General features: G+C 44.4%; 1 protein-coding gene across 5 annotated transcripts in view; it reads right to left on the bottom strand.

Annotated features, from left to right (window-relative positions):
- GNB1L (G protein subunit beta 1 like) overlaps nt 1–23,632 on the bottom strand; it is an 80,576-nt gene that overhangs the window by 12,104 nt on the left and 44,840 nt on the right. For 3 of the 5 annotated variants that reach the window (XM_070950748.1, XM_070950749.1, XM_070950751.1), the window contains exons 2-5: nt 10,322–10,461; nt 9,200–9,328; nt 7,958–8,120; nt 1,964–2,062 (exon numbers count right to left, since the gene is read on the bottom strand). In XM_070950748.1, coding sequence (XP_070806849.1) covers nt 1,964–2,062; nt 7,958–8,120; nt 9,200–9,328; nt 10,322–10,461 — 531 coding nt within the window. Of the gene's footprint in view, nt 1–1,963; nt 2,063–7,957; nt 8,121–9,199; nt 9,329–10,321; nt 10,462–12,624; nt 12,695–22,076; nt 22,149–23,632 lie in introns of those variants that run through there. The other 2 variants (XM_070950750.1, XM_070950752.1) reach the window with 2 other exon arrangements.

Below are 23,632 nucleotides of genomic sequence, written 5' to 3'. Positions count from 1 at the left end.
CCGCCCTGAGTCCGAAAGGAGAAGGGCGGTATAGAAATTTGAATAAATAAATAAATAAATAAATAAATAAATAAATAAATAAATAGATCGACTCCCCTCCTCTCTGTGGCAGCCCCTCAAGTATTGGAAGACTGCTATCAGATCTCCCCTGGTCCTTCTCTTCACTAGACTAGCCATGCCCAGTTCCTGCAACCTTCCTTCATGTTTTAGTCTCCAGACTTTTGATCATCTTAGATAGACTCAGATTAACAGAGTTGGAAGGGACCTTGTAGGTCATCTAGTCCAACCCCCTGCCCAAGCAGGAGACCCTACACCATTTCTGACAGATGGCAGTCCAGTCTCTTCTTGAAAGCCTCCAGGGATGAAGCTCCCACAGCTTCCAAAGGCAACTTCTGTTCCATGGGTTGATTGCTCTGTCAGAAATTTATCCTTAATAATTATTAATACATGCCAGTTGCCAAGTGCCCAAATTTTGATCATGTGATCAAGGGGATGTTACGACAGTCCTTAATGGCGAGAACCTGTTTTAAGTCCCTTTTTTTCAATGTTGTGAAAACTTCGAACCTATCGCTACACGAATGGCTTTTCAACTTTAAGAAGTACCGTATCATTAAGTTTGTGAACTCATGGGTGTGCTTTATGTCCAAAGCATTTACTTTACGATGGCCACGTTTGCTTAATAACCCCACCCCCCAAATGTCACAAAATCGGCCAGTCACACATTTAACAACCGGCTATGATATGACTGTAATTCCAAGCTCAATAATGGTCGTAAGTCGAGGACGGTTAGCCTAACTGAAGGTGATTCCTGTTTCCCTCCTGCCTTTAAACAGCATAATTCCAGGTAGTCCTCAATCTACAACAGTTCATTTAGTGACCACCCAAAGTTTTAATGGCAATGAAAAAAGCGACTTATGACCATTTTTCATACTTACGACCACTGTCGCATCCCCGTGACCATGTGATCAAAACTCGCTGGGCGAACTGACTCATACTTATGACTGTTGCTGTCTGCCTCAAGGTTGTGTGATCCCCTTTTGCGACCTTTTGGTAAGGGGGAAGCCAGATTCCCTTAACACCGTATTATTTAACTTATCCACCGCAGCGATTCACTTAAGAAGGTCGTAAAATGGCGTGAAACCTGCTTTCACAAATGTCTCGCTTAGCCACAGAAATGTTGGGCTCAAATCGTGGTTGTGTTGTGGCCCGCCAGCGGCCAGCAGAGCTGGTAGCAGATTCGGATAGTGAGGAGGTTGGGGAGGAATGTGGGCCAGTCCTGGAGTCTGGGGAAGGCTCTGATGAGGGCTCTGAGTCGGAGGCAGAGAGGGGGCCAGGGCCATCTGGTAGTTCTTTGCTGCCTCCGGAGTCTCCGGAGTCTTGACATCAGCGAGGCAGAAGAACAGCGGAAGCCTGTTCCCAGTGTGTGCATGCCAGGAGACAGGAACAATTAAGGAAACAGGGTCGACTTGGGAGTAAGGCTTGGTGATAATTGCCCCCCCCCCCCATTAGACATAAAAGAGAAGCAAACGGGACATGAGCTTTTGCAGGAAGCAATTAGTTCATCCGGCCGATTCAAGATTTGAAACTTCTGTTTGTGACTCTGTGCCACGTTTGGCCTTGCCCTGCGCCTGGAAATTAGCTCTCTGGCAGCGTTCCACGTGAGATAGGTGGGTGTTGATGAACCTTCCTCTGAAAGACTGTTAAAACGCCTTGCGGATTGTAAATGAAAGTAATTTACAGCCGTATGAATTAAAGAGGTCTGCCGGGACTACGTTTGTGCTGTTCAACTTCTAAGGAAGCTTAAGTCAGAACAGGTCGTTAAGTCGAGGACTACATGCAGCTGATGGCCCGTGGACAATCTTTGGAAAGAAATAATTCTTGTAGGAAAGGATGATTCATGAGTTTCCGCCTCTCGGTCTGTGTGCAGGGAAAGTGTTTCCTAATTAGCTTCTGGTTGGCTTACCTGCCACATCCTCAGAGACATGGGCATGCCCAGCTTGGCATCCGTCTCCGGCTTCAAGGTACAGATTGATGTCTTGGATGGCAGCTCCACAACACGAACCTGATATTCAAGAAACAAGTCGAATTGGTTACCAGCCAGACACCATGGAACACAAGCGAAAACTTTTCGAGTCTTTTGCAAGAGGCTTGGGGGCAAACAAGCCCATACGTAATATATGTGGGTATGTGCAAAATTTTGTATTTATCTTACTCTTTTGTCATGTTTATGTAGATGTATGTTGGAGGTGGTGACCCTTTTGAGAGCTGTATGCCACGAAATTTCATTTTAAGGTACGTCGATTAGTGTACATTTAAAGTGACAATAAAGTTATTCTGTCTGTCTATCATCCATCCATCCATCCGTCCGTCTTATCCACGAATAAGAGCCACAGTGGCACAGTGGTTAGAGTGCAGTACTGCAGGATACTTCTGCTGATCACCGGCTGCCAGCAGTTTGACAGATCGAATCTCACCAGGCTCAAGGTTGACTCAGCCTTCCGTCCTTCCGAGGTGGGTAAAATGAGGACCCAGATTGTTGGGGACAAGAGACTGACTTTGTAAACCGCTTAGAGAGGGCTGGAAAGCACTGTGAAGTGGTATATAAGTCTAAGCGCTATTGCTAGTGCCCTTCCTTCCTTCCTTCTTTCCTGCCACCAAAGGTGGTCCCTATTTTTCTACTTGCATTTTTAACCGGCTTTTGAACAACTAGGTTGGCAGAAGCTGGGACAAGTCACGGGAGCTCACCCCATTACGCAGCACTAGGGATTCGAACCGCTGAACTGCCGACCTTATGATCGACAAGCTCAGTGTCTTAGCCACTGAGCCACCGTGTCTACTCTACTTATTCTATTCTATTATTATTCTATTCTAGTATTCTACTCTACTCTACTCTTATTCTATTCTTATTATTCTATTCTAGTATTCTACTCTACTGTTATTCTATTCTATTCTTATTATTCTATTCTAGTATTCTACTCTACTGTTATTCTATTCTATTCTTATTATTCTATTCTAGTATTCTACTCTACTCTACTCTTATTCTATTCTTATTATTCTATTCTAATATTCTACTCCACTCCACTTATTCTATTCCATTCTTATTATTCTATTCTAGTATTCTACTCTACTCTACTCTACTCTACTCTACTCTACTCTATTTTTCACACCAAGAATACCACAATCTTCCTCCTCCTCTCTGCAAACCCCACTTCTTTCTAGCACTGATGATGTTACCTACTTTGGTAATGAAACGTCGGCAAGAAAAGATCCAAGCTCAAGACTCCCATGCATTCACACAACCCATTTGCTACCCCCAACAGGAGGGTAGTTCCACGGGTGAGGGGGTTCGATAAATTTAATTTCTTTCAGTAGTCTTTCAATATTTTCCCACCTCCTGTTCCCCGCCCCCCCTCCCCCCCGAGCCTTGGCCTCCTTCCCAGCTTTATGCACGTCTACCGAAATAAAAAAATAAAATAAAAAAATGCATTTGCTCGTCAAAATGCAATTTTTCAGGCTGCACACGGAGTAGTTAGAAGGTGGCCTTGCCAGCCCAGCGTGTTGCATTCAACACACCACTTAAAAATTAACCTTCAAAACTAACCCTGCGCCTTTGCGCCGAAGGCCCCCCCCACCCCCGGGCTCTCTCCCGGGGAGAACATAAAAACGAGACCAAGCTGTTTCAGGAATACAAACGCCAGTTGGAAGAGTTTGTGGATTGTATTTCAATTCCTGCAGTGTGTTGTGTGTGTGTGTGTGTACCTGAGGCGGGGTGGGGGGGGAATGGGGGGGAGAAGAGGAATGGCCCCACATCTATATAATTTACGGCTGACACATTTTTCAACGCAAAGGACAGCAAGCTGAGCTGAAGCAGGGGAAAAAAAAAACTCTGAATGGATCTTGGGAGAGAATTCAATAGGTCTTGCTCGGTTCTGCTTTGGGTACCGCCAAGAGAGTCAGCGGAGTTCGGGCACGTGCAGAAATTCAACGGCACTGGAGGCCTTTAGAGGAGATGCACCAACTGTGAAATGGGCTGCCTGGTCCTACTGTAGTTTTTTTTTTTTTTTTTTTAAAGAAGAATATGGGAAGAAGCTGTCTTATTTATTATTACTATCCATATAGATCTCTCTTTCTTTCTCTCTCTCTCTTCCTTTCCTTCTTTCCTTTCCCTCCCCTCCCCTCTCCTTTCCCCTTCCTTCCTTCCCTTCCTCTTTTCTCTTTTCTCCTTTCCTTTCTTTCTTTCCTCCCTCCCTCCCTTTTTCCCCTCCCTTCCCCTCTCCTTTCCCCTTCCTCCCTTCCCCTCCCTCTTCTTTCCCCTCCCTCCCTCCCTCCCCCTTCCTTCCTCTCTCCCTCCCTCCCTTCCTCTTCCTTCCCTTTTCTATTTTCCCTTCTCTTCCTTCTCCTTTCCCCTTCCTACCTTCCCCTCTCCTTTCCCCTTTCTTCCCTTTCCTTTTTTCCCTTCCCTTCCCTCTCCTTTCCCCTCCCCCCTTCCTCTTCCCTTCCCTCTTCCTTCCTTCCTCTTTTCCTTCTTCCCTTTCTACCCCTCCCTCCCTTCTTTCCCTTCCCTCTCCTTTCCTTCCTTCCTTTCTCCCTTCCCCTTCCTTCCTTCCCCTCTTTTCCCTTCCCTTCCCTCCTTTCCTCTCCCTTCCTTCCTCTCTCCCTCCCTCCCTTCCCCTCCCTTCCCTTTCCTCTTTTCCCTTCCCTTTCCTTCCTTCCTTCCTTCCTTCCTTCCTTCCTTCCTTCCTTCCTTCCTTCCTTCCTTCCTTCCTTCCTTCCTTCCTCCCCTCGCCTCCCTTTTCGTTAATAGCAGTAGCTCTCAATCCTCACAACTTTAAGATCTTTGGATTTTACCTCACAGAATTCTCCCGTCAGCCATGCTGATTGCGGGGAATTCTGGGAGCTGAAGTCCATACATCTTAAAGTTGCCATGGTTGAGGAGCACTGTTGGAAGAATCTACATGCGTAGATTCTTTTGCCCATAAGGTGAGCTAGGTAGGATGACAAGCGAGTGAGCAGCCCACCAAATCATCTCTCGAGACTTCTCTTTTGACTGAGATTGGCCTCAAACATAAACCTAGCCTTCTCACAGACTTCTCATGGCAGGGATTGGCCTCAATCATGGTCCTTGTCTTCTCTTGGACGTCTTTTGACCGAGATTGGCCTCAAACATAAACGTATGACTTCTCACAGACTTCTCATGGCAGGGATCGGCCTCAAACATGGTCCCAGTCCCAGTCTGACACACCAGTATTGCTTGTTCCAAGATTGGACAAGTTGTGGCATGAGTATCTTTGGCTAGATTGACAGAATCTTCACCCATGTAGCCGTCGGGCTTTGGGAAAATAATATCCTACTTAGCATGTAATTTAAAACCAGGAGGAGAAGGTTTCCCCAGGAAAAAAAAATGTGTGTTTTTTTTTACTTTTGCCGGGGGTTAATAAGGTTCTTCGGTGGCTACAAGTCACCCCCAAGAAAATGAGTTCTCTTTTTTTTTTTTTTTTTGCACATTTCTAAGGCATTTTAAACATGTTTCTGGCAAATTGGCAAGAGAAATGCATGTTTCTGGCGGTTTTAGGGCAATCGGGAACAAATAAATGCCTGCTCAGATCTTATTATTCATAGACAGAACCTGCTTCAAGGGGGGGGAAAAAATCTATTTTGGCTAATGGCCAAGTGTAAACACATATTAAGTCTTCGTGTTAATCATAAGCCTCAAAGTGCTTTGGCTTGGTGTTTAAGGAGGTTTCCAGGTTTTGTGGAGTTTCTTTTGTGTTCCAAATTTTTTATTAGTTCATCACTTAGACATGAGCTGGCGGTGTGCGGTGGCAGCCAAAAATGCGAATACAATCCTTGGTTGTATAAACAGAGGCACAGAATTATTAGTACCGCTTTATCAATGAGCCCACCCCTGGAATACTGGATCCAGTTTTGGTTACCACATTACAAAAAAGAATGTTGAAACTTTGGGGAAAAAAGTGCAAAAAAGAGCAACTAAGATGATCAAAGGCCTGGAGGCTAAGACATATGAAGAACGGTTGCAGGAATTGATGTGATGAGATCAACTATCAATATGCAGATGGGAAATGGTTGTGGCCTCTTGGCCACCGGTCCCTCCAACAGCCGAATTAGAGGAGGAGGAGGAGGCGGTGTGGGAGTCAAAATCGGCATCAAGACAACCTGAGGGGGAAGAGGGAATGGAGCTGTCAGAGAGAGAGAGAGAGACATAAGCGGAGCCTGGGCCATCCATCAGTCCTCAGATGGAGAGTCAACAGCCCCCAGGTATGGAGGTGGTTGATGAGGAAGAGGAGGAACAGCTGGGTCCAGTGCCTGATGTGCAGATGCTCAGAAGGCAGAGGAGAGGAGAACAGTGGAAATCTATGGGCCGGTCCTTGGGACAGAAGAGCCATCACTGAAGAGCTCTGGGGATAAAAGGCAGGGGGCAGAGATGAATAGCTGTGGCAGACAGCTATTCATCTCCCTGCCGGACAGACTTGTTAGCCTGCTGACTTTTTGCTGGGGCTGCTGGCGCTCCTAATAAAGGAATCGTTGATTGCTTACAGAGGGTTTGTCATGTTTGGGGAGCTGGGTCAGAACAGAAACCCTGGTGAAAACTGGGGCATCCCACCACCACCATCAAAGACGATCTAATTTGTTTAACTGATGCAACGGATTCTGATGTCCCCTCTTCCCATTGAGTTCATTGATCCAGCAATATTTCCCACTGTCCAACTGATGAAACCAGAGCGACCTTCCAGATTCCTTATGAGACAGGAGGGTTTTATACTATAAATCGTATTAATCTATGCATTGTATTATTCACAGTATTATGGTGCTCTCAGAAGTGTTGACATGGGAGTAGAAGTTATGTTGCAAACCTCAGGAGAGTACAAGGAACAGAAATGAGGAACTTGTTAAATGTACTGATGAGCTTAATGACCGATGTTCTATATCATTTCTGTAGTGAACTTATATTAAGCAATATGTCACCAGACGTGTCAACGGAAGATAACAGACAGTGTAAGATAGTACCCATATATGGAAATAAAGTCAGAGGCGTAACACCTCTGGTGTGGCTAGAATTGCAAAATGTATAAAAGGTACACCTTGGCGTAGCCCGGGGTTCGGAATCTGACATGTGAATGCTCCGAACCTTTGCTAGCAAATAAACCTGTGTTCTCCAACTTCTGTGGTCCTGTCTCCTGCATTTGGGAAAGTGGGCTTTCCTGCTTCATTTCAACACCATTCCCATGACTCCTTGCCATGGACCAAGCTCAGAGGAACATCTTGGAGAGTCCTTGGCCAACACGCAGGGCAGAGCAAGGGGGGGGGGCTCAAACTCGATTTCATTGAGGGCCACATCATGGTTGTGTTTGACCTCGGAGGGCCGGGGAGGGGGGGGGCATGGCCACAGTGGGCATGGCCAGCTCGATATCATTTGTGTCAGGGGGCACCTGTGGTGGCCAAGTGAGTGAGTGAGGGTCTCAGGGTCCCTTCCTTCCTTCCCTCCCTCTCCATTCTCCTTTCTTCCCCTCTTTCCTTATTTTTCCTTCCTTGCTCTCTTCCTACCTTTCCTTCTTTTTCTTTCCTCTTTCCCTTTCTTCTTTCCCATCCCTTCTTGCATGCTCAAATGCAAAAGGTGAAACACTTCTCCTTTTGTTAAGTTTTTAGTTCATTTTAATAGCCCTCTGCCAGTGAAAACGGAGCTCGGGAGGGCCGCGCATGCCCCCCCCCCGTGCCCCATTTTCGTTCACGATGGCCTCCTGCAGCTCTCGGCCAGCGAAAACAGGGCACAGCAGGGCACGTGCATCCCCCCAGCTCCATTTTCGCTGGCAGAGGCACCGTGGGCCAATCCCTTGCTGTTTCCAGGCCAGCCTCGCGGGCCAGATTCTAAGTACCCCGTGGGCCGCATCCGGCCCATGGGCCTTGAGTTTGACACCTCTGTGTTAGAGGAATGACTTACCTCTTCTAATCCTTTCCACGGAGTGGCCAGGAGAGACCGTTTCTCTGTCACCTCAGAGAGGGAACATTTGCAGAACCCAACGTTCTCTGTGAAAAGGCTTTCCGTGACGACGTTCCTTCCTTCGGATAAGTCCCACAGGCAGATGTTCTGGTCACGGCCCTGACTTTGAAAATCAAAATGGTTGTCACATGAAAAGTCCACTGGGGAGAATATTCATTCACTTCTCCAGGGGTTTATTTAGTTACTAGCTGATAACCCGGTATTGCCCAGTTTTTATTGATTTATCCCAATCCTGTATTAGACAGTCTCATAGTGGTGCAGGCAGTAATGTTTTATTGACCATCAAAGCCTTGTTGAAAATGTCCGGACCAAACGTAATTTCTGATGTTGGATTTTCCCCTTTACCAGAAGGAATCGCCTTGTGGAGTACTGTGAAGCTGTTACCATGGTAACTCCACTGTGCTGTACAGTAGACGCCATTTTAAGGCAGTCCAGTAGAAGCCGTTTTAAGGCACAACAGGCTGTATCTTAACAGAACACCTCCCCACACCATGAGGGGTGTTAGAGGTGTCTTACCCCCCACAGTATTTGTTTCCAGAGAGTTAGTCATCTGTGTACCAAGTTTGGTTGAAATTGCTCGAGGCGTTCCAGAGTTATGCTAGAACACACATACACATCCATTTTTATATATATATAGTTAGCGTATGTCTCCTGGGTCATTCAGTTTCATGGCAGTTCCTTAATGAAACTCCATGTTCCTAGTCAACCCCCTCCTTGAACACAACTCTGCCTTAAATGTCCAGCTGAAGAGGTGGCCCCAGGCTACAGGTACAACAGTTCATTTAGTGACTATTCAAGGTGACAACGGCACTGAAAAAAGTGACTTACGACCGTTTTTCATACTTATAATCATTGCAGCATTCCCGTGGCCATGTGATTTATATTCAGATGCTTGACAACGGTTTCATATTTATGATGGCCGCAGTGTCCCGGGGTCATGTGATCCCTTTTGCTACCTTCTAACAAGCAAAGTCAGTGGGGCAGCCAAATTCACTTAACAACTGTGTTTCCACCCTAACAACTGCAGGGATACTTAACGACCGTGGCCAGAAAGGTCAAAAAATGGGGCAAAACTCACAACTGTCTCACTTAGCAACAGAAAGGTTGGGCTCAACTAAGTCGAGGCTTATTTGTAATCAATGTTACCAAACTTGAATTACGCCTTGTTAAATGTAGGCTCACCTAAGAAGCCCATTTCTTCTATTGGATAATGTTTTCACACAGTACACTGAATTTCCACCGTGGCCATCCAGGCTGCCACAGACTCGGCGCGTCTTCAGATTCCAGATATGGACCAGTCCGTTAGAAGATCTGTTTTAAAACCAAAAAATGAAAAGAAAAAGGAGAATTAACCAGGATTGTGACATTCTGACTTGGCATTTAATACAGTGTTTTCCCCAAAATAAGATGGGGTCGTATATTAATTTTTTGCTCCAAAAGATGCATTATGGCTTATTTTCCGGTTAGGTTTTATTTTGGGGGAAATACAGTACTAAACGCCTCATCTGCTGACGATCTTAACTGGGGCTTATTTTTGGGGTAGAGCTTATATTATGGGCATCCTGAAAAATCATGCTACGACTTATTTTCCAGTTGGGTCTTATTTTCGGGGAAACAGGGTACAACAGATCTTGCACATGGTTGTAAAGAGCGAGAAGCTAAAAAGATGAGATAATTACATTTTCATCTTGGTTAAATGAAACATCCCCTCTAGTTCCTTTGCTGTTTCCGTGTGTCTGTTACACATTTTAAACCACTTAGATGGGATAACTTGTAAAATAATATACAGTAAGTGGCAGTATAAATATCATATTTCTTGCATTTGTAAAAGTAAAGGTTTTCTCTGTCCAGTCATGTCCGATTCTACAGCACGGCGCTCAGCTCTGTTTCTTGGCTGAGCCAGCGTTGTCCGAAGACAATTTCCATGGTCATGTAGCCAATATGGTTATATGCCAAAGGCACACAGAATGCTGTTGCCTTCTCACCAAAGTGGTACCTATTTATCTACTCGCATTTGCATGCTTTCGAACTGCTAGGTGAGCAGGCACTGGAGCAGGGAACAGGAACTCACCCCGTTGCATGGAGCTCAAGTCTCGAACCTGTCAGTTCTCCAGCCGACAAGCCCAGTGTCTTTAACCATTGAGCCATAGCGCCCCCCTCCCCTTGCATTTGTACTTGCAGTCAGCTGTACGAGGGGGTCCTTGGTGCTCTCTGAGTTTGCTTGTTTTCTTGCAGATGTTTCATGACCCTAACTAGGTTAGCGTCATCGGTGCTAGTAAACTTGCATGCTCTTTCTTTACTCACCCTGAGTAAAGAATGGGAAAATCTGGATCTGGGTTTGAACACTGAAAACACAGTGTATTAATGCCACTGTTTGTTCCTCGTAAAACGTAGACAGGATCTGGCGCAGGAACAGCCGTCATGACACAGCCGATTAGAAGTTCCTGAAAAAGGAAAAGGAAGAAAGGAAGATGGAAACACGAGCTGGCTCAACCAGGCTGCTTGACCTCTTGACCACACAGTCGCCTTGAAATAAATAAAACTTTTAAAAAGAAAATCTTAAACAAGTTAAAAGCCTCCCAACTTCATTTGCATTTCTTCCAAAATGCACAAGTTTGGACAATACAATCCTCAAGTTGTGACTGTAACTGAGCCCAGAATTACAGTCATAAGTCATTGCAGTCATTAGCCGAAGAACTCGTCATCAAAAGTACCGTATTTTTCAGACTATAAGACGCACCTAAATTTAGAAGAGAAAAACAACCAAAAAAAGTTTTTAGCCTCCACACGCCCCATTTTCTGCCCTTTTCCAGCCTTTTCTCAGCTCGTTTTCAGGGCTTTTTTGGCCCATTTTTGAGGCTTTTTTCGGTTCGTTTTTGAGGCTTGAAGACAAGCCTTGAAAACAGGCCAAAAAAAGCCTTGAAAACAGGTCAAAAAAGCCTTGAAAACAGGTCAAAAAAAGCCTTGAAAATGGGCTGAAAAAAGCCTCAAAACGGGCTGAAAAAAGGTCTGAAAAAGACTGAAAAAAGGCCCAAAAATGGGGCGTGCGGAGCCCAAAAAACGTCTGGCGGGTGGGTGGGGCTTCGACAATATTTGGTCTATAAGACACACAGACATTTTCACCCCCTTTTGGGAGACAAAAAAAAGTGCGTTTTATAATCTGAAAAATACGGTAGTTTTCCAGAAAAAGTTTTTGCGGTGGTTTTTAAGCAAAAGCATTCATTTCAATGATCTTTTCTTGATGGCAAACTGCAGAAAACTGGGGAGATAGGCTGGGAACTATCAGAAAACATGGTGAACCATCGGTCACATGACTGTAGAATGCTGTGACCCAGCACCCCCAGTAGTCAAGTGGCCATTGGGGGCGTGACTATTTATGAAAACCATGTGTGTCTGCTTTAGGGCCCAGAAAGCACTTGTTCTATCACTGCCATAACTTCGAACAGTCATAAAACAGCAAGCCAGGACTATAATTAAGGATAATTAACAATCTGAACTGGTCTCTCCACACGTCATCCTTAGTGAAGCATGCAAACCAGCATTTGCATTTCCTGCGTCGGATGAGGAGAGCACATCTTTCTCCTCCTGTCCTGGCTATTTCTTTACAGAGGCACGATTGAGAGCGTTTTAACAAACTGCATCACTGTTTGCAGTTTGGTGGCAGTAGCGCTTTAGATAGAAAGTCCCTACAGAGAGTGGTGAGGACAGCGGAGAAGATTATAGGAAGCTCGCTTCCCATTAGTCAGGATGCTGCTTATAAGCGCTATGTGCTTGGAGCTTGAAGCATTGGTTAGAGATCCCCCCACACACACACACACACCCATGATCTGTTTCTGTTGCTCCCCTCTGGGAGGAGATTTTGAAGTATTTCTAGCAGGACTACTAGATTCTGTAACAGCTTTGTTCCTTATTCCATCCGTTTTGTAAACTCACAGGATTATTTTTTCCCCATCATATATATGTATACATCCAAACTAGACTGATGTTTCTCTGAGTCATATATATGTGTGTATGCATAATGGTTGAGAGTTGAATGCAAGGAAAATTTGTTTTAATGTATGCTGATTAGTGTACAATTAAAGTGACAATAAAGTCTTCTATTCTATTCTACTGTATTCTATTCTTCTATTCTATTCCTTTTGTTTCTACTTCTCTCGTTCTTCTCCTTCTCCCTCTTCTTTCCCTCCTCATTCTATTCTATTCCTTTTGCTTCTACTTCTCTCATTCTTCTCCTTCTCCCTCTTCTTTCCCTCCTCCTCCTTATTCTATTCTATTCGCTTCTCCTTCTCTCATTCTTCTCCTTCTCTCTCTTCTTTCCCTCCTCCTTCTCCTTCTCCTCCTCCTCCTTCTATTCCATTCCATTCCATTCCACCTGCGGTTGACGTCTGAACCAGACTGAGCAACCTAAGTTACAATTGATGGGTGAGATCAACGATTAGCCGGGAATTTTAATTTTAACAGATTGCATCTCTCGACTCCATCCAGATTGCTCATTAAGAAACAAATTTTACATGCTGGTTTATTGTTTGCATGCAAGGCATGAAGGCAACTCCTCCTCCGATGTTCTTTGATGTCACCCTTGGGGTTGTTAGCTTTCCAAATGTCACCTGTCAATGCTGATGAATGATCTTCAAGATTGATTGGTTTTAGGTGACTTTCAACGCCTTCGGGATCTTCAGCACGGCTCGTTCTTGGTACAAAATTCACCAGGCGTCACAAAATTTGCAAAAAGCTCCACCAAGCCAATGGCCAAACTTCTCAAGATCTTCCAAATGTTGGCATTCCTTCCTTCCTTCCTAGGGTGCCCTGACTTAATTCAGAAACACGCCACAGGGAATCATCCTGGAAGCCAATGAGCAATTCTGGAAAATGTGTATATATATATATTTTTCCAAAGCTAAGCAGAACAATAAACACACCGGAGTCACCCTAAAGGCAATCTGGAAGGATCAGGGAAATTTTAATCACTCTTGTTCTTCCTTCCCCAAACGATTGACTGAAGTTTTGCTGATGGAAGGATAAGGCTTGTGGTGTGTGAATTTGGGGAGGATCCTTTAGCTGGCACGGAACAAGCGTGTTTTTACAAAGCTCCTATCTAAGGTGCAAACTTGGCCCAGAAAAAGAGGGAGTTACCACCGTCCATCAAATTGGTTGAGTTAAATAATCTTAGTTGCCCGTCTCTGCCCTTTTTTCCCCAAAGATGGGGAATGCTCTGTTTTATCTCGGCTGTTCACCGCCCTGAGTCCTGCTGGAGAAGGGCGGTATACAAATCAAATCAAATCAAATAAATGAAATAAATAAATAAAGATCTTGAGACTTTGGGGGAAAAGGGCAAAGAACAGCCATTAAGATGGTTAAAAGGCCTGGAGACTAAAACATGTGAAGGACGGTTGCAGGAATTGGGTACGGCTAGTCTAGAGAAAAGAAGGACTAGGGACATGACATGATAGCAGCATTCCAGTATTTGAGGGGTTGCCACAAAGAAGAGGGGGGTCGATTTATTCTCCAAAGCACCAGAAGGCAGGAGTAGAAACAACGGATGGAAACTAATCAAGGAGAGAAGCAACCTGGAATTAAGGAGAAACTGCCTTACAGTGAGAATAACTAAGTATGGAATGAGTTGGCCTTCAGAAGTTATGGGTGCTTCATCACTGGAGTTTTTTTAAGAAGAGACTAGATGGCCACTTGTCTGAAATTGTATAGGGCCGTGATGGCGAACCTGTGGCACAGGTGCCACAGGTGGCACATGGAGCCAAATCAGTGGGCACGTGAGCATTGCCGTAGCTCAGCTCCAGCACGCATCTGTGGTTTTTGGGTCTTTCAGTCCCACCGGAAGTTGGGAAATAGGCTGTTTCCGGCCTCCCGAGGGCCTCCAGGGGAATGGGGAAGGCTGTTTTAGCCCTCCCCAGGCTCCTAGAAAGTCTCTGGAGTCTGGGGAGGGTGAAAAACGGGCCCACCGTGTCATCATGTACTAAAAGTGGGGGGGGGGCACATGCGCATCTTCCATTAAACAATGTGTCACCTCGGTACATGCATATCAAAATTTACAACAGTATTCATTACATTAGTATTACTTCTCTAATTTTACAATACTAATATTGAACGTTATAAACATATTCACTTCTCCCTCTTGACATATCTTCTAATAAAAATATAATAATAATAATAATAATAATAATAATAATAATAATAATAAATATAATAATCCTAATAGTCATAAAAGTAATAATAATCATAATGTTTACATCTCTCTCTTAACATATTTTCGGTATTTCGCTAATCTTCTTCTTTTGTTTCCCTATTTTTAACTTCCATTTTTATTCTCTAACCATCAATAAAAGAGTTTCCAACTTCCAGCTCTCTTCTGATTGATTGAACTACTAAGGGCTAGTTTGCTATATATTTTTTCCCCCCACAAATGCAATAAAAGGGAGGATCGTCAATTGTAGATCTCCGCTAACATATTTTGCGATGACAGCTCCTCTCTAGCTCTCCAAGTGCCTTCAAACAATGTAGATCTAATGCATTCTGGTGGCCAACAAGGAGTAAAATTCACTTCTGGAATCTGGAATTCATACAATTCATGCACTATCCAAAATTAGAGCATATAACTACTGGTGCAAAGTCAACGAAATGGAGACGGATAGACTCCCCAAGTTATGTCTACTAGAGCAAATAAAATTACAATCACAAATCTCCTGGAACACCAAACTAACGAATTTTGTAAGAAGCTGTGGCCTTCCAGTCACTTGTGTAACAGGAGAACAATTTTTTAAAAAAAGAGCTGCCCAAAGAATTAAGGATATAGAAGCACAAAATGATATAGCTACCATACCCATAAGGTGGGTAACTTAAAATGGCTGAGCAAATACAAACGTTCTTTTCAAGTAGACAACTATTTGAAGTTACAACTGCCAAACGTCTTAGGGAGATATTTACGCGAGCGAGATTCGAACAGCTTGACACAATGGTCAGATATGGGAGATTCCATTCTATACCCTACAACAGTGATGGCTAATCTTTTTGCTGTCACGTGCCTCCAGAGGCTTTCTTGGAGCCTGGGGAGGGCAAAAACAGCCTTCCCCGCTCCCCCGGAGGCCGGAAAAAGCCTGTTTCCTGACTTCCGGTGGGCCCGGAAGGCCTGAAAATCAGCTGGCCAGCGCACATGCACACAGGAAGTGAACTAGGGCAACACACACGTGCCCACCGATATGGCCCACGTGCCACCTGTGGCACGTGTGGCATAGGTTCGCCATCACAGTCCTACAATGAACATCTCTGCATTTGTGGAGCTGCAGAGGTAGAAGATCTGGCTGACATCCTATTTGATTGTTGCTTGTATAAGGGGGTGAGAGATAGGTACCTTGGTCCACATACCAAACGAATGACCCATTGGGATCCCCATATCAAAACAACTTACTTTATGTGTGGCCAGAACCTGAAAATAACATTTAACACAGCACGATACTTACACATAAAATGGTTCGGTTGAGATCTGCATACGTGGGTCTGATTGGAGTAGATTGTAAGGGTGACACCGAAATATAATTTTAAGTCACTTTATTCTATTTTATATATTTATGTATTAAATTATATTGTATCTTATCCTATAACTATTGTATTTTACCCTACTCTTATTTTAAATAGGAGCCTGATAGTACAGTGGACTAAAGCACTGTTATTAACATCTGCTGCTTGCAATTACTGCAAGTTCAAATCTCACCAGGCTCAAGGTTGACTCAGCCTTCCATCCTTTCAAAGGTAGGTAAAATGAGGACCCAGATTGTGGGGGCAATAAACTGACTTTGTATAAATATATAAAAGTATGAAGGCTATTGCTTAACGCATTGTAAGCCGCCCTGAGTCTCCGGAGAAGGGCGGCATATAAATTAAAAGCAAAAAAAATAAATAAAAATTGTTTGCATAGGATTTTATCAGTGGTCTGTGTTTGAACCTTGTGCTTTGATATGGCCTATAGGCTAATCAATAAAGCTATCTGTATCTATATTTTTTTCCCACAAATGCAATAAAAGGACGGATAATCAATTGCAGATCTCGCTAACATATTTTGTGGTGAAAGCTCTTACTTCTCTCTACCAATGTAGAGCCAGAGAAAATACCTTTGGAAGAAGAAGTTATAAAAATTTTTTTAGATTCTGCAGAAATGAATAGACTAACTTTGATGATTAAGGATAGGGAAGAATTAGAATATTTTAAGATACGGAATTATTTTTATTGTTGGTTGGAAAAAGAGATATAAAGGATTAATTTTATAATTATGTATAAAATTACATATAATTATGTATAAAAATTATATATATTATGTATAAAAACTTGATGGCTAGAATATGGTTCTAGGAATGAATTGTTATAGTGGTTTGGATGAAGATCAAGATGGAAGAAACTTTTGGAAGAAGAAGAACAAAAACAATTGAAGAAGATAACATCGAGATGTCACAGGGGAGGGATGATTGATGTACTAAATGTTTGTTTGTCTTAAAAAATATAAAAAAAAAAAAACCCAAAAAGCAATGTAGAGCTAATGCAATGATGGCAAACCCATGGCACGTGTGGCAGAGGTGGCACAAAGAGCCCTCTCTGTGGGCACATGCATTGTCGCCAGATAGTCTGGTTTCCGCTCCGGCTGAGCTTCGCTCTGCCGGAGCCCTGGAAACCCAAGACTAGCTGGCTGGCACCTGGTCTTCGGGTTTTTGGGGCTCCGGCATGCGCGAAGACTAGCTGGCCGGCGCATATGTGCGTGCCGTAAACCAGAAGACCAGGTGGCTGGCACATGCATGTGGTCTCCGGGGCTCCAGCGTGTTCCGGTTTGGCCACTTGGTGCCGAAAAGTTTCGCCATGACTGATCTAATGCATTCTGTTGGCCAACCAGGAGTAAAATTCACTTCTGGAATCTGGAAAGTTTGTAGATCCCAAATCCAACCATCAGCAGGAAAAATAGAAGCGTTTCCCCAGGATGCCAGATGTCTCCAACTAAGGGTAGTTTTTTTTTAAATTCTTCTGACATGTTCCAAATTCCAACGCTCGTTATTTCAACAAGCGGTCCCCAAAAACGTTCGTTTTCTAATTCATCATATCGTCTCCAAATATGCAGACGTCAGATAAGTCACCTTGCGCACAACAACAACAATAATAATAATAATCCTACCTCCCAGAGTTTTTACAAACACTCCCCGATTCCCACAGGAAAAATTCCAGCCGAATTCAGCAACTCTCGCGTTCCCAGTCCTGTCACTTGGCGTTTCAATCTCACGTTTTGAAACAAAAACAATATTGCGGGTAAAGTATCGTGCAATTTTTCCCCTCTCTCCTGCTTTCCCTCGATAAACTCAGCGTCCGAAGCCCAGATTAAAAATACATTATTTTTCTCTCCGCTTTAAACGCCGTCGAAAGGCAGAAGGAGCAGGAATAAATCTTTCCTAGCAAAGCCACAAACCCCACAACAGGTGTGTTTCTATAGAATAGAATAGAATAGAATAGAATAGAATAGAATAGAATAGAATAGAATAGAATAGAATAGAATAGAATTTTTTATTGGCCAAGTGTGATTGGACACACAAGGAATTTGTCTTGGTGTATATGCTCTCAGTATACATAAAAGATATGTTCATCAAGAATTATAAGGTACAACCCTTAGTGACAGTCATAGGGTACAAATAAGCAATCAGGAAACAATATCAATATAAATCGTAAGGAGTAAAAATAAAGATGATTTTGCTGGGAATAACTAAAAATAAACGACTATGCTGGGTTTAACAGTAAAAATAAAAATGATTACGTTGGGATTAAAGTAAAAGATGAGGATTAAGATGAAGATGATGTGCTGTGATAAATAATTAAAAATGATTATGTTGTGATTATTTGTAAATTAGGATTATGTTGAGATAAATAGTAATGAAGAGGATTTGCTGCAAGTGATAGTTAAGATATTGTTTATGATAATAGTAATGATTTATATCTTTAAAATACACTCATTTAAATAAAAAGAAAAGATAATGAAATGATATTGAGTTAGGGTTTAAAGATTTAAGTAACAGGTTCCTGGATAATATTATAAAATAGATAGAATTTAGGGAAACAATTGTGTAAAACATTAAGTTGTGTTATTTGGAAAGTAAGATTTGAGCTGAAATAATAGAAAGGTAATTGTTTTGAGTGAGTTATTGTGGTTTTTTTTTCTGTTTTATTTATTTTTTATTATTTTTATAAGATGATGATTAGTGGAAATGAGTCATTGTTAAAGATGAATTTGTGATTGTACCAATCTATGACCAGATCAATGCTTCGTTCTAAAAAGATGTATTTTATGTTTATGTTTTAAAAAAATAAAAAAACGTTTTACAAATAAACATATATATATATATATCGTAAGGATACAAGCAACAAAATTACAGTCGTACAGTATAATTATGGATCTAAAATTATTCAACCCGTTCGGATGTGCTACTGATCAAATACAGGCAGTCCTCGATTTACGACCACCACTGAGCCCGAAATTTACTGTCATTCAGCGAAACAACAATAATTTGTGAGTTTTGCCGCATTTTTTTTTTTACGACTTTCCTTGCCACCGTTATTAAATGAATCGCTGCAGTGGTTGCAAGTGACCAACACGGTTGTAAAGTGAATCTGGCTTCCCCGTGGACTTTGCTTGTCAGGTGGTTGCAAAAGGGGATCACGTAAACCCCGGGGGACCCTGCAACGGTCATAAATAGGAGTTGGTTGCCAAGCGTCCAAATTTTGATCACGTGGCCACGGGGATGCTGCGATGGTCGTTAAGTGTGAAAAACGATCCTAAGGTCACCTTTTTTGCAGGATCGGTGTAGCTTAACAAACAGCCACTAAACGAATGGTTGTAAGTTGAGGATCACCTGTATATGGATCCTCATCATTTCCCAGATATTCTGAGCTCCAAGTGGTCTCCTCTTTGCAAAGCAGAAGCAAAACAGGACCAAATTTGCTGGGGCAGGAGAAGCTACCAAAAGAAAGACCACACGAAAAGAATGTAGCTCAGGCTTGAACGGTGGGCTCCTTGGTGCCCTTTGAACTTGGTGCGTTTCCTTCAGACGTTTCGTGACCCAACTAGGTAACATCATCAGTGCTAGGAGTGGGGTTTGTACAGAGGAGGAGGAGGAAGAGGAGGAGGAGGACTGTGAGCCTTTGGTGCTCTCTAAGCTTGGCTGTTTCCTTGCAGACGTTTCATGAAGCGGGTGCGCTTCAAGGTGTTGGTGACCACCTTTAAAGCGCTCCATGGCTTAGGGCCGGGGTATTTGCGAGACCGCCTTCTGCCGCCGATAGCCTCCCACCGACCGGTTCGTTCACACAGAGAGGGCCTCCTCAGGGTGCCGTCGGCCAGGCAGTGCCGGCAGGCGACCCCCAGGGGGAGAGCCTTCTCTGTGGCAGCGCCTGCCCTCTGGAATGACCTGCCCCCTGAGATACGCATGATCAGACCTCCGGACTTTTCGTCGGGCCCTGAAGACACACTTGTTCCATCTAGCTGGGCTGGCTTGATCCCATCCTCTCAGTTTTTTAATCGAATTTTGGTTTTAATTGGGTTGTTTTAATTACCGGGCCGAAATTATTTAATTGTTTTTAAACTGTTTTTTTAAATTTTATATATTATGTTTTATCTCGGCTGTGCACCGCCCTGAGTCCCGCAGGAGAAGGGCGGTATAGAAATATAATAAAATAAATAAATAAATAAATAAATGACCCAACTAGGTAACATCATCAGTGCTAGGAGTGGGGTTTGTAGGGAGGAGGAGGAGGAAAGAAGCAGACTGTGAATTCCTTGGTGCTCTCTGAGCTTGGTTGCTTCCTTGCAGATGTTTCAAGACCCAACTATGTAACATGATCAGTGCTAGAAGAGAATGGGGTTTGCAGAGAGGAAGAGGAGAAAAAGGAAAAGGAAAAGGAAGAGGAGGAGGACGACGACTGTGGGGTCCTTGGAGGTTGGTATGTTTCCTTGCAGACGTTTCATGACCCGGCTAAGTATCAACATCAGTGCATTACCAACCAACCCAACGAAGCTCAGAGCGTGCCAAGAACCCCACACGTACACACACAATACACACACCCACACCCACAACAACATAGCCTGCGACAGAGAGGCAATGATTCATTCTTGAGCCTTGGTGGCGCAGTGGTTAGAGTGCAGTACTGCAGGCTACTTCTGCGGACTCCCGGCTGCCTGCAATTTGGCAGTTCGAATCTCACCAGGCTCAAGGTTGACTCAGCCTCTTATCCTTCCGAGGTGGGTAAAATGAGGACCCAGATAGTTGGGGGGAAAGAGGCTGACCCTGTAAACCGCTTAGAGAGTTGGAAAGCACTGAGAAGAGGTATATAAATCTAAGTGCTATTGTCCTTCCTTCCTTCCTTCCTTCCTTCCTTCCTTCCTTCCTTCCTTCCCTCCCTCCCTCCCTCCCTCCCTCCCTCCCAGTGGTTAGAATATAGTATTGCAGGCTAACTCTGCCCACTGCTGGCAGTTCGATTCTGACCGGTTCAAGGTTGACTCAGCCTTCCATCCTTCCAAGGTGGGTAAAATGAGGACCCAGATTGTTAGGGGCAAGAGGCTGACTCTGTAAACCGCTTAGAGAGGGCTGGAAAGCACTGTAAAGCGGTATATAAGTCTAAGTGCTACTGCAACATCCAAAGACATACACTCAAAAAAGCTCTGGAGCCCATAACAACATTCCTCATCCATTCTTTAAACAGAAAGGTGCTAAAACTTTAGTCGCGCTTTTGAGTGACTTTTATTCGCCGCTTCGTTCTCGCTAAAGCCTCCCCCCTCTCCCCGTCCACCCTTGACATAACCCCAAAGTCAGGAGTATTTTCCTTGGAGGGGATGATAATGCCCTACGACGTAAGTAAAATTCTGCTGTAACTTCCAGAAGAAAAAAAAAAACTTGGAATCTGAGCCAGCATCTTCATTTCCAAATGCTTCCATCTGGCCGTCGTGAACTTTGGCTAGAACGATTTTTCCACCCCGGAAAACTCAGTATTCAGCAAAAGGGGGCAAAACTTAAAGAGTGATGGTAATTATTTTTAGGACACCGAGCGAAAGCATATGGATCTCATTGCCGTTTATATAGTCGGAGGCACCGGGAGGAAAAAAAAAGAAAAAAAAGAAAGCTATTAATCAATACGAACAACCTACGGAGTAACATAAACATTCATCATTCTAATATTCTCAAGGTGTCAAAAATAAAGCTTTTTTTTTCCCCCCTTCCAGCCATCGGACACAGTTGCCTTCAGTTCTCAGCTGCGTGACCCTCCCCAGCCCATTTTCAGAAAATACATTCGAAGGCTGTGAAAAACATAAGGCCATATTCAGAAGGAAAAAAAAAAAAAAGTGGTGAAGGAAGAATTGAGGAGAAGGGAAAAGTCCACATTCGCATTTTTCTTTTTGCCTTAAAACACATTAAACATTAAAACGAGGCATGAAAAAACAGCTGGAGCTAAAGAGACAGTTCCTTTGCAAGCCCGCCAGTGGCTCAATTCTAAAAAAGAAAGAGAGAGAGAGAGAGGAGGGACCGACAGCTGTCCTATTGTACGAGAAAATTCCTCCGATAAAACACAAGCGTGAAAGCGAAGATGGCCTAAAAACAACACCAGAAGCTCTTGTTTGCCCTTCTCTTTCTCTTCAGTTCCTCAAGAATTGTTGTGGCCCGCTGGCGGCCAGCAGAGTCGGACAGTGAGGAGGTTGGGGAGGAACCTGGGCTAGTCCTGGGGGCTGGGGAAAGCTCGGACGAGGGCTCTGTGTCGGAGGCAGAGAGGGAGCTAGACAGCAGTGAGGCAGAGGAACAGCTGGAGCCCGTTCCCATTGTGCGCATGCGCAGAGCTGCCAGAAGACAAGAGCAACTAAGAAAGCAGGGTCGACTTGGGAGTAAAGCCACACCTTGGAGGTGATTGGCCTCTCCCATAGGAAACAAAAGAGGAGCGAATGGGGAGGGGGCTTTTGCCGGAAACAATTCGTTCGTTCCGTGACTCTGAGAGACTCTGTGCCAAGTTTTGCCTTGTACTGCATTTGGAAATTAGTTACCTGGCAGCCTTCCAAGCGAGATAAGGTCTGTGTTGATAGATATTCCTCTGAAAGTCTGTTTGGACACGCCTTGCTGACTGTGAATGAAAGGAATTCAGTCGTATAAATAAAAGAGGTTTTGCCGGGAACAAGACTCTGCTTCCTGCTTTTTAGGGAAGCCTAGTCAGAACAAGAATGCACATCAGTTTGAACTTAATGGAAGTCGGGCATATTTGAAGGACGGAAAGGAAGTGGGGATTTTGCAGTAACATTCCCCTGGAGTGGGGAAGGAATGGAGATTTTTACAGTTTCCTTCCCCTGCCATGCCCACCAAGCCACGCCCACCAATCCATGCCACGCCCACCAAGCCACATCTACAGAACTGGCAGTAAAAATTTTTTGAAACCCACACTGGGCGGGAGGCTCTGCCCACCTGCCCGGACATCATATTTTTGACTTTTTGAAGGTCGTGCGCCTGCGTGGAGGTGGTGCATGCGAGCGCTCACATTTGCAAAACCGGTAGCAAAGGTAAGTGACTACCACCCCTGAGTTCTTCTCCAATCTTGCCAGTTGTGCCCCTTTCTGGATCGGGACTCCCTACGCACGGTCACTCAGGCACTCGTCACTTCCCACCTGGACTACTGCAATGCTCTCTACATGGGGTTCCCCTTGGGGTGCACCCGGAGGCTCCAGCTGGTCCAGAATGCGGCCGCACGGGGGATTATGGGAGCGATGGGGCGCTCCCATGGGACACCTCTCCTGCGCGGACTGCACTGGCTCCCGGTGGTCTTCCGGGTGCGCTTCAAGATGTTGGTGACCACCTTTAAAGCGCTCCATGGCTTAGGGCCGGGGTATCTACGAGACCGCCTTCTGCCGCCAATAGCCTCCGACCGGCCAGTACGCTCGCACAGAGAGGGCCTCCTCAGGGTGCCGTCTGCCAGACAATGTCAGCTGGTGACCCCCAGGGGGAGAGCCTTCTCTGTGGCGGCACCCGCCCTCTGGAACGACCTACCCCCAGAGATACGCATGATACCAGACCTCCGGACTTTTCGTCGGGCCCTGAAAACTCATTTACTTCATCTAGCCGGGCTGGCTTGATCCCATCCATTCGGTTTTAATTTGAAATTGGTTTTAACTGGGTTGTTTTAAATTGTGGGCCGAAATTATTTAATTACCTTTTAAACTGTTTTTTAAATTTTGTATGCTCTGTTTTATCTCGGCTGTTCACCCCCCTGAGTCCTGCTGGAGAAGGGCAGTATAAAAATCAAATCAAATAAATAAAATAAAAATAAATCAATCTTGCACCAAGTATATACTGGTGTGAGGCAGGGAAAGGTTGCGTGTGGATCCCTTCACGGCCATCCAAGTTTAGGAAGTATTTTGTAGGGCAGTGATGGCTAACCTTTTTGCCGTCGCGTGCCAAAAGCGGGGGTCGCGCGGGGGGGGGGGTCGCGTGCATGTCCACACCCACAATTCAATCCGCCTCATCCCACCCATGCATGTGTGCACGACCCCCCACACGTTCCCCCTGCTTTTGGCACATGATGGCATGGTGGGCCTGATAGGCCCGTTTTTCG

This window comes from Pituophis catenifer, unplaced genomic scaffold (genome assembly GCF_029215685.1).
Source record: "Pituophis catenifer annectens isolate HBS135680 unplaced genomic scaffold, rPitCat1.0.hap2 SCAF_10, whole genome shotgun sequence".
Lineage (NCBI taxonomy): Eukaryota > Metazoa > Chordata > Lepidosauria > Squamata > Colubridae > Pituophis > Pituophis catenifer.
Note: the sequence above shows the minus strand (reverse complement) of the source record. Positions and strands in the feature narration are given on the sequence as shown.